The following is an 11289-nucleotide window of genomic DNA, read 5'->3' on the forward strand; positions in this document are numbered from 1 at the left end:
TACCTTATTATTGATTAGTAACATCATTTAGAAAAAATAAAAAACAAACTTTATAATCAGATAATTCAGCATTCATCTGGACTTATCTCATTCTGATATAATATCTGTGATATTCTTTCATCAAATTTTATGTTATATTCCAATAATCAGATAAGAATAAAAATGTAGATACTATTTTTATGATAGTATATAGTTAGTAAGTTAAGATTTAATTAGATGTTAATGAACATACAAAAATATTATAAGAGAATATAAATCTGAGATACTTTCAATTCCTATGTTTTAAAAATTTCCCAAAGAGTTTAGATGTTAACATCAGACTTTTTTTTTTTTTTTGACAGGCAGAGTGGACAGTGAGAGAGAGAGACAGAGAGAAAGGTCTTCCTTTTGCCGTTGGTTCACCCTCCAATGGCCGCCGCGGTAGCGCGCTGCGGCCGGCGCACCGCGCTGATCCGATGGCAGGAGCCAGGTGCTTCTCCTGGTCTCCCATGGGGTGCAGGACCCAAGGACTTGGGCCATCCTCCACTGCACTCCCTGGCCACAGCAGAGAGCTGGCCTGGAAGAGGGGCAACCGGGACAGGATCGGTGCCCCGACCGGGACTAGAACCCGGTGTGCCAGCGCCGCAAGGCGGAGGATTAGCCTAGTGAGCCGCGGCGCCGGCCAACATCAGACTTTTTTATATACCTGCATTTGAAGGAATATGGTCAACTACTCAGATACTTACTATATTTTCTACAGTTCTAATTTATGAAAAAATTAAATGGTATGACTTTTTACAGGCCACATTTAAAGGATGGATGGATATCATGTATGCAGCTGTCGACTCACGAAATGTAAGTTTGTTTAGAGGAAACATTGTTTAATTTGGTCAGGTGAACATTTCTACAGTGTTGTAATTTAGATATGGTTTCAACAAAGTAAAAGCTATGGACCAATTCATAGAGTACATCTATATTATAAAGAAAAATTATTTACACATTTCTTTCAGAATTCTATTAGAATCTTTTTCTTGATTCATCTTTCACCTTTTAATATACCTTTGCTATTATTTAGCACAATACTTCATGCCTAAAAATTTTTTATTGTATTTATAAAATGAGGCAGTTTGGTTTTGGTGCTGATCATCCCAACCATTCATGCATTAAAAGTCCTCCTGGATAATTTCCTTCCTTTGTCATACATTTCATTCAGCATTTTATCTTCCTTATAATACTTAAGATTTGACTAATGGCTAGAAAAAAAGAACCAAAATAAATTTAGAAGTGTTTCTTTCTGGAGGTGAGATATTATGATAGAAGGCAGGAATTTTCAAATCTGTGTCATATGCATCAGTACTTTTCAAATTTTTTCTACAGTTTTCACTGATTTGTCATTGTTTAACAAGGGAGGAAATCACATGTTGGTTTGCAAGAGCTTGGTAATTAAGTTCAAAATGCTATTTCTCTAATACCAGCAATTAGCATTTAAATTAAAAAAAATACAGATTTATTTGGTTGGTTGGTAGGTTGGAAGGCAGAATGGAGAGAGAGAGAGAGAGAGAGAGAGAGAGAGAGAGAGAGAGAGAGAGAAAGTCAAGCGCTTCTACCCACTGGTTCACTCCCCAAATGGCCATAATGGTCAATATGGGCCAGGAGACAGGAACCCCATCCAGGTCTCCCATATGAGTAGCAGGGACCCAAGTATTGAGCCAGCATCTGCTGCCTTCCAAGCTGCATTTCTAATGAGTTGGATGGGAAGCAGAGCAGCCAGTAGTGAACCAGAACTCAAATATGGGATTCTGGTGTCCCAAGCATTGGCTTACCTCACTGTGCCAAGACCTCAACCATGCAGCTGGCTTTGCAAATAAAGAATTCATAAAACCTTTTTCACCTTATAAAAGCCAGAGCCAGGGGTAGGGGGAGCAGTGGTGAGAGAGAACTAAAAACCCCATATTTTATCTCTGTAAGAGCTATCAGGGTTCTCAGCTATGGATGCTTTCTGAATAATAATTTGTTATTTATTATTGCTCATGGTGCTAAGGGATTTCTTGAATTAGCTCATTTAATCTTAATTAACTTTATCACACAGGTAATACCAATTCCACTTTACCATTGAAGAATGTGGCTTACCACATTAAATGTAGAACACGTCTTTGTACTTTGACCACAAGCAATGAGCTCATAACCACTTTCCTCAATACTTTGATATGTCTTTGAATAATACATTCAAAATTCTCTTCATCTTCCTTATTAATAGCCTGCATTATATTCAACTTACTTTTTTTTTTTTTTTTGGACAGGCAGAGTGGATAGTGAGAGAGAGAGACAGAGAGAAAGCTCTTCCTTTTTGCTGTTGGTTCACCCTCCAATGGCCGCTGCGGCCAGCGCATCTTGCTGATCTGAAGCCAGGAGCCAGGCGTTTCTCCTGGTCTCCCATGCGGGTGCAGGGCCCAAGCACTTGGGCCATCCTCCACTGCCTTCCCGGGCCATAGCAGAGAGCTGGCCTGGAAGAGGGACAACCAGGATAGAATCCGGCGCCCCAACCGGGACTAGAACCAGGTGTGCTGGTGCCACAAGGCGGAGGATTAGCCTGTTGAGCCACGGCACCGGCTCAACTTACTTTTTTTAATGTTTGATTTCTTTTCATGCAATACATGCTTGAGGAGTTCAAAATTCACTGATGTGTTTTTTATGAAAGGAATATAAGGTCTAATGATTATCATTCTTCATATTTTGTAGGTAGAATTGCAACCCAAGTATGAGGACAATCTGTATATGTACCTTTATTTTGTCATCTTCATTATTTTTGGTTCATTCTTTACCCTGAATCTTTTCATTGGTGTCATCATAGATAACTTCAACCAACAGAAAAAAAAGATAAGTATATTAAAACTTCATCTTTGTTCTAAAATGTGAACTATACACATTGCATTATATCCTTGTGTATTCCAAAATGTAATCAGCAAAATAAAAGAATATAAAATTCAGAAATTACTTTGAGATATTTGATAAGGTACAAATTTTAATTGATAATTCCTATAATATATTTTGGTATTTCTGGTATAGAAGTATGACTAATATAGCACAATTCATATATTTAATATATACATCTCCATAAATACAGATATTAACAACATTATATAGAACATGGGAGCCGATGGTCACAAGATTACTGAGGTGGATTATATGACTATAAAAGAATATGGTTTTAACAAGTTTTCATTCATTTCTTTACTTTGGAGGTCAAGACATCTTTATGACAGAAGAACAGAAGAAATACTACAATGCAATGAAAAAACTTGGTTCAAAGAAGCCACAAAAACCTATACCTCGACCTGCTGTAAGGATAGCATACTTTCATCACCTGTTAAAGTGATATTATCCAACATTTTCAAAACCAAAATTGTTAGAAACTAGTATTTTTGTCAATTTGCAACAAATTTTTAACCTTAATAATGTGACTAGCTAGACTAAATAAACTGAATATGTGTATTCTATATATACACAATATTATAAATTTTATAAGTACATTTTATATCTAAATGTATACAACATATAAATTGAAAAATTCAGACTTAAATGCCAGTGGTAGCACACAAATGGATGTTATTGAGGAATTTTTAATTATGTGGTTAAGAAAACACATACATATCTCTGCATAATGTAGTAATATTAAATATTCTCTGCATGGGGAATGATTGAAACAATTAGTGTATCTCAGATAGGACTATTTTCCACTGCATATTGAATGGAATTGTTAATGAAATGGGTCACAGTATTTGTTTGTTTGTTTTTTTCTGGTTAAAATATAACCAAACCTCCTATTTTCTCCTAACATTCCCTAAATGGGATAATACCATGCTTGTTATGACTATGGCTCTTCCAATTGCATATTTAGTTGCTGATGCTATTTGGCCTACTGCAGGAAATTGTCAAGAGAGCCCTTGGGTTCTGTCATCACTCCTGAAGGAACAGGACAGATATTAAATCTCAGGACTCTTCCTCCAATGTGTACATAGTGTAAGCAATTCAGTGTTCCCCAAACATCTTGATGTAGTAAATCCATTGATGACAATAAAAAACTGACCATGATTATGTTTTCAGTTTGTAAGTCAGCCAATAGCTCAAGCTACATTTCATAAAACACGGAATGTGCAATTGGAGCCAACTTTTTGAGAAATGATACTCAATTTGAATGGATGGAATGAAAAGAAGGGGATGATCTCTATGTGAGAAAACATACGTTCCAAACTCATGATAATGCAATATTTCAATAGAGAATAGTGATATAGTTGTATTGAGGAGAAATAGACATGGGGTTTTCTGGGTTAAATGAGTAAAGGTTACCACATGAGTCTGAAGAAATTGATCTTAGGTAAGCAATACAAATGTGATATAGTTAGGGGAACAGCATAGTAAAGTGAAGAAATCAGATTTTTTTTTTTTTTGAGGATTTAACCCACAGACTGGGAAGTGAAGATGTTAGAGACACGATAGTTTTCCCCAGAGGCAAGAAGTTGAACCCTTATGTACAATAAGACAAATTCATAATCTGGGTTCATACAAACAGGACTGGAATCCAAAGGCTAAATAGGCCATTAAGAATACTCAGTGGAATGAGCAGCTATGTAATATAAGGAGAGATATACCAAATATTGGGGAGTTTAAAGTAGTTGGTGTTTTGTGGAACTATCAGTTCCACCAATATAAATTGAAATCCTGTGAAGACATTTGGAAATACAGACGTAGGACCTATAATATGTTCAGACTGAAATATGGATTTTAGAACCATCAGAACAGAATTCGACTGAGCTGAGAAGTACAGACTTATTTTTGCAAGGTAGTTAGAATAGAAAGAAAAAAAATTCCTGAGCTGGCAGACATTGGTGGCACTTCACCAAGTTATAGAGAGAAGCAAATCAATGAAGGGATGAGGTTGATCAGGAAGGCAGTAGATACATTTGATAATGAGTTTTCTTTTTTTTTAAGGAAAGAGATTGTCTAATTACAATAAATAACACATAGATTTACCTGGGTTGGGGTAGAGATGCATGGGAAAACATCAGTGCATTTAGCTAGAATATTAACAGTGACAGTTTGGCAAATTAGGAAGTTAACTGGTAAAATCCATTCATTCACTTATTTGTTAACAATAAGTACCATGTGTCATGCTAGACATTTAGATTTAAATATCAGGGGTCCCCTATAACAGTGTATGGAAATGTTTATTGTGATAAAACTATGCATGAATTTAAAAAACACATTTACACCATATAGATTTCTTTTAACTCCATTTTCCTACACATTTTTGAAGTGTCTTCATATTGACCAATGTTGAATCTAGTTAATGAAATTTTTAGTAACCAGATAGTAACCATATCAACAAATGAAAATGCCAAGAAGGAACAGATACCTTGGGCTGTAAGTGCTCATTCAGAGCAGGGGTCTGATTAATCAAAAAGTTAGGGAAGAATTTATTAAAGTGAAGTATCAGCTGGGGAGCCAAGAAGGATGAGAAAGTGCTGGCAGGAAAATTGAGATGAAAAAAGTCTTCTGACAGCGAGCACATCTTTGAAGGCCTGAGATGGAAAACTGGTGAGATTCTGCTGCAGATAATGGGGATTCCTTTGGAGCATTTTCAGGATGAAGAGGTTCCACTGGGCCAGCATTTTATGGGCCTCATAGTTCAGCTTCAGGAATTGTTTATCCTAGGAGCAGTAAGAAGCCATTGAAAGGGTTTGTGATTGTTTTGGTTTTTGTGATTATCTTTCAATTAGTTTGATAGAAGCAGTGTGTGTGCATTGTAGACCTGCTTTGAAGCAATTTCAGAGACAATAGGCAGAGTGGTGTGGAAATAAAAGTGTATGGATGTCTGAACTACGCTCAGAGTGAAAGTTGAAAGTTTGTCTACTAATATGGGAAAAAGTAAGGGAAGCAGCAAGAATGACTGATGAGTTTCTGCTTTGCACATTTGGATAGTGCCATGCAGGATGTGAGGAAGAGACAAGGGTGGGGAGAAAAATTGGAAGTGCTGACCTTCCTTCCGAACATGGCAACCAAAAGCAAAGAGGGAGGGAGGGAGGAAGAGAAATGATGGATATTTAGAGGAAGTAGTCAAACAAAGTTCTCTTAGAATTGAGAGGTAAGGTTTGAGGCACAGTGAAGGGAGTGCTGTAGGGATAGAGATTGAAGAGAGAAGGAGTAAACCTACAATAAAATCACACAGGATATGAATGAAGAACATGGATGTTTAGGTCAGATTTAGAGAGGAAGAGGAACTGAGTATTCTAAAGAATTTTTAGCAATGTATGAAAATCGAGATAACCAGAAAATTGGGGCCGGCATGGTGGTATAATAGATGAAGCCACCTGCAATGCTGGCATCCCATATGGGTGTGTCTTCATGTCCAGCTGCTCCACTTCTGATCGGCTCCCTGCTAATGACCTGGAAAAAGCAACAGAGGATGGCCAAAATGCTTGGGCCCTTGCCACCCATTGTGGGAAACCTGGACAAAGCTTCTGGCTCCTGGCTTTGGCCTGGCCCAGTCCTGGCCATTGCAACCACCTGGGGAGTGAACCAGCAAACAGTGGATAGAAAATTTTCAGATTTTCTCTGTCTCTCTAAATTAATAAATCTTAAAAAAAGATAACTGGAAATTCTAAAGAAGTAGAGGAATTTCCTTACATTGACTGACTGAGATTCTCAGAAAACAAGAAAAAGAAGAAACATAATGAGAAATTTCTGAGAAGTTTAGAATTGTCCTGGGAGCGAATGAGGGACCCAGGATTTCTAATTGCTATTAAGGGCCAAGGTGAAGTTACAGAGCATGTATCTTGGAAAGCAAGACCTTGGGAGTTGTCCTGCTTCTTCAGCGTATCCAACACCCAGAATTTCAACTGGAGGCAGCAATGACTCATGACTGGAGAGGCTCACCGTTACTTAACTAAATGTGCAGCAAATCTTGGGATCTTTCTATTATGATGATATGAAAATTAAGGCCAAATTTCTGCTTTCAATGCATTTTGAACTTAATGAATCCTAGGTGCTACATCTGTGAGGAAAATGACACTGCCCTGTTCTTGAGGAGCCTCCAAGCAAGTGGAAGAAGTAAAGTAAATAAAATGAATACGCAAACCATTTACAATACAAAGTCAAAAATGTTATAGTAAATGAAACAATCAAGTTTTCCGAGAGCACAGATCATTTCTCTTAAAATTGAGTTAGAATTCAGCAGACAGACAAGAGATGGGGAACTTTGTTTGACAGTGTGATACAGTGTGATAGATAAACAGTTAAAATGATAAGGCAGAACCTTCAAATTTTAGTAAGAGGTGTAGATGGGTGCTAACAGAAAGGTAGAAGCATGGGGAACATACTAAACTAAGAAAGGTAAACTATAAGAAATGGTTGCGACTGGAATTTGACACATTTATTAAGTTGAAGGAGGCCTTGGGAGGGCAGACCCAGCTGAATCAATGTGAGAGGACTTCACAAAGTTTGTGAAAAGTGAAGTTAAAGATAAATATATTTTGGTGCAAAGATTGAAATCCATACATAGTTTTTTCATAATGTGTAATTTCTATGAACTTTTTGGAAGCCCTTAATAAACATCCGGTAAATTGTACCAAATCCATATCAAGAGAAAAGAAAATAGAGCAGGTGATGTTTGATGTCCAAGAATTTCAATTGGAAGTAAAGGAAGCTCTCCAAGTAGAAGGGGCATAACTATAATATTAAGTATCAAGACCAGTGAAAATGTTAAGATCTGGGAAAGCAAAGGTTTAGTATAATTATGAGCTATAGCTTTTTGAAATATGATTTTATTAATTCAGAAGAATTGTCCATATAATCTTCATACAGCTATTTTATTTTAACATCCTACATAACTTATTTTCACATCCTACATAACCATAAATTGGTTATTAAAACCAAAATGATAACCTTGGTAAAATACCATTAGATCACAGAAATTAACTGCAGTTTATCAGTTTTTCACTAATGTCCTTTTTCTTAAGCTATCTTCTGATGTATTTGGAAGTCAGAGAGACAGATAGACAGGTGGAGACAGACAGAGATCTCCCATCTGCTGCTTCTCTCCCCACATGCTTACAATAGCCAGGGATGGGTCAGGCTGAAGTCACAGTGGGAAACTCAGTCTTCAGATCTATCACAGGGATGTCAGGGACCCAACACTTGCTCCATAACGTGCTACCTCCCAGAGTGTGCTTAAGTTATAATTTTGAAAACAGCTCTCAGCTGACTTTTAAGATGAATTTAAGATCTTTGGCAGTGATGAGTGAATAAAAAGGAAAAAGAAAGAGAGAAAAATCTTCAGGAGTATTTATTACTTCTTAATTTTAATATTCACCACCAATATATTGAATGAGATTTGTTATAGTGGCAAATATCTGCTGACAATCCATCTAAACGTGTTATGTTCTAGGAACTAAGAACATAATATGTAGATCTTAATATATAGTCAACTTATAGAGTCTGGCATCATGAATAATATAGATAAATACATTTCAAAGAGTTGGATATTCTGAAAAACAAAATTATCTTCCAAGTATAAGTGTGATATGTTTTATAAGAGCAGTGTTTTATAGTGTGATATTAAAATAAGATTTTAGCTATCTAAATATACTCTTATATATTATTTGTTCCAGAACAAATTCCAAGGCATGGTTTTTGATTTTGTAACCAAGCAAGTCTTTGATATCAGCATCATGATCCTCATCTGCCTCAACATGGTCACCATGATGGTGGAAACTGATGACCAGAGTCAAGAAATGACGAACATTCTGTACTGGATTAATTTAGTGTTTATTGTTCTGTTCACTGGAGAATGTGTGCTAAAACTAATTTCTCTTCGCTATTATTATTTCACAATTGGATGGAATATTTTTGATTTTGTAGTGGTCATTCTCTCCATAGTAGGTAAGAGGTGCTTTCACTCAATTCAAGAATTTTGGAGTGAACGTTTGTGTTTTAAAACATTAGAAGTGTTTACACTAGTCTTTCCTATCCATGTTGAACATCCAAGTAAAAATTCATATGTTAATTGTTTACTCACTTCTTTAATTGCATGCTGTGCATGAATTGATGTGTCAAAATAATTTATATTTTCACCTGTCATTTATTGTTTTGCCTCATTTCATAAGGCAATAATTAAACTTTGACATAATACTCCTGTTTTCAGTCATATCCCTGTGGTATGGACAGGTATTGCTTTAAATGAATAGTTCACACACACTTAAACACATAAATCATTAGAAGCCATCCATATAAGTATTATTTCTTTGATAATTCAAATAGTGTTGTGTCAAATAATGACACATTATTTTAGAAGAATAAGAACTCTCGTATTCCTCATCCAAAATCACATGCCTTATCCTTTAGTTCCTATGTAAATGCTGGGGCTAGTATTTTGGAAAAATAAATCCATTTCTATGCTTGGCTGCCACGCATTTTGTGCTGTCTCTGGACCTTCAGTGGCTGAGTCATTCTTTTGCTGGATGCTTATTTTGAAATAAAAAGACTGACCATTGCTATATTTACTTAATATGCCGATGCTAATGCTGTAATACCAAACATACCAGTTTTATATTGCTGAACAAATAGATGCAAATTATAAATGCATATAAACAAATGCTTATATATGTAATTGTCAAGTCTAGATTTTTATAACTAGGTAGTGCTTACCTTATGGATTTTTGTTTGATACTATTAACACTGTTTTTGTTGCTTGATGCTTTTCCATAGGTATGTTTCTGGCTGAGTTGATAGAAAAATATTTTGTGTCCCCTACCCTGTTCCGTGTGATCCGCCTCGCCAGAATTGGCCGAATCCTACGTCTGATCAAAGGTGCAAAGGGAATCCGCACATTGCTCTTTGCTTTGATGATGTCCCTTCCTGCATTGTTTAACATCGGCCTCCTGCTCTTCCTGGTCATGTTCATCTACGCCATTTTTGGGATGTCCAACTTTGCCTATGTTAAGAGGGAAGTTGGAATTGATGACATGTTTAACTTTGAGACTTTTGGCAACAGCATGATCTGCCTGTTCCAGATCACCACCTCTGCTGGGTGGGATGGATTGTTAGCACCTATTCTCAATAGTGGACCACCCGACTGTGACCCTGAGAAAGATCACCCCGGGAGCTCTGTTAAGGGAGACTGCGGGAACCCATCTGTTGGGATTTTCTTTTTCGTCAGTTACATCATCATCTCCTTCCTGGTGGTAGTGAACATGTACATCGCTGTCATCCTGGAGAACTTCAGTGTTGCTACGGAGGAAAGTGCAGAGCCCCTGAGCGAGGATGACTTTGAGATGTTCTACGAGGTTTGGGAGAAGTTCGACCCCGATGCAACCCAGTTCATAGAGTTCTCCAAGCTCTCTGATTTTGCCGCTGCCCTGGACCCACCTCTTCTCATAGCAAAACCAAACAAAGTACAGCTCATTGCTATGGACCTGCCCATGGTCAGTGGTGACCGGATCCACTGCCTTGACATTTTGTTTGCTTTCACAAAGCGTGTTCTGGGTGAGAGTGGAGAGATGGATGCTCTTAGAATACAGATGGAGGAGCGGTTCATGGCATCAAACCCCTCCAAAGTCTCTTATGAGCCTATTACCACCACTTTGAAGCGCAAACAAGAGGAAGTGTCCGCTATTGTTATCCAGAGGGCTTACAGACGCTACCTCTTGAAGCAAAAGGTTAAAAAGGTTTCATCTATATATAAGAAAGACAAAGGCAGAGAAGGTGATGGGACGCCTATTAAAGAAGACATACTCATCGACAAACTAAACGAGAATTCAACTCCAGAGAAAACCGATGTGACGCCTTCTACCACTTCTCCACCTTCATATGATAGTGTCACCAAACCAGAAAAAGAAAAATTTGAAAAAGACAAATCAGAAAAGGAAGACAAAGGGAAAGATAGCAGGGAAAGTAAAAAGTAGAAAGAAGCAAAGACTATTCCATTTTTGTGATCAATTGTTTACAGCCTGTGATAGTGATGTATTTGTGTCAACAGGACTCCCACAGGAGGTCTATGCCAAACTGACTGTTTTCACAAATGTATACATAAGGTCAGTGCCTATAACAAGACAGCGACCTCTGGTCAGCAAACGGGGACTCAATAAACCCGGGAAACAGCGTCACAGGAGGTTTCTGTTTTCACAACCAGCTGACACTGCTGAAGAGCAGAGACCCAATGGCTACTCAGACTATAGGAACCAATTTCAAAGGGGGAGGGAAGTTAAATTTTTATGTAAATTCAACATGTGACACTTGATAACAGTAGTTGTCACC

At 37.3% G+C, this 11289-nt stretch overlaps 1 protein-coding gene across 1 annotated transcript in view; it reads left to right on the plus strand.

The window, feature by feature from the left end:
* LOC133766450 (sodium channel protein type 2 subunit alpha) overlaps positions 1-11011 on the plus strand; it is an 83251-nt gene extending 72240 nt beyond the window's left edge. Inside the window, exons 23-27 of the mRNA XM_062200124.1 lie at positions 781-834; positions 2719-2856; positions 3215-3319; positions 8646-8916; positions 9742-11011. Of these exons, the coding sequence (XP_062056108.1) occupies positions 781-834; positions 2719-2856; positions 3215-3319; positions 8646-8916; positions 9742-10937 (1764 nt within the window). The 3' untranslated portion in view covers positions 10938-11011. The remainder of the gene's footprint in view (positions 1-780; positions 835-2718; positions 2857-3214; positions 3320-8645; positions 8917-9741) is intronic.
* Positions 11012-11289: the final 278 nt, after the last annotated feature.

Source organism: Lepus europaeus, chromosome 1 (assembly GCF_033115175.1).
Source record: "Lepus europaeus isolate LE1 chromosome 1, mLepTim1.pri, whole genome shotgun sequence".
Classification (NCBI taxonomy): domain Eukaryota; kingdom Metazoa; phylum Chordata; class Mammalia; order Lagomorpha; family Leporidae; genus Lepus; species Lepus europaeus.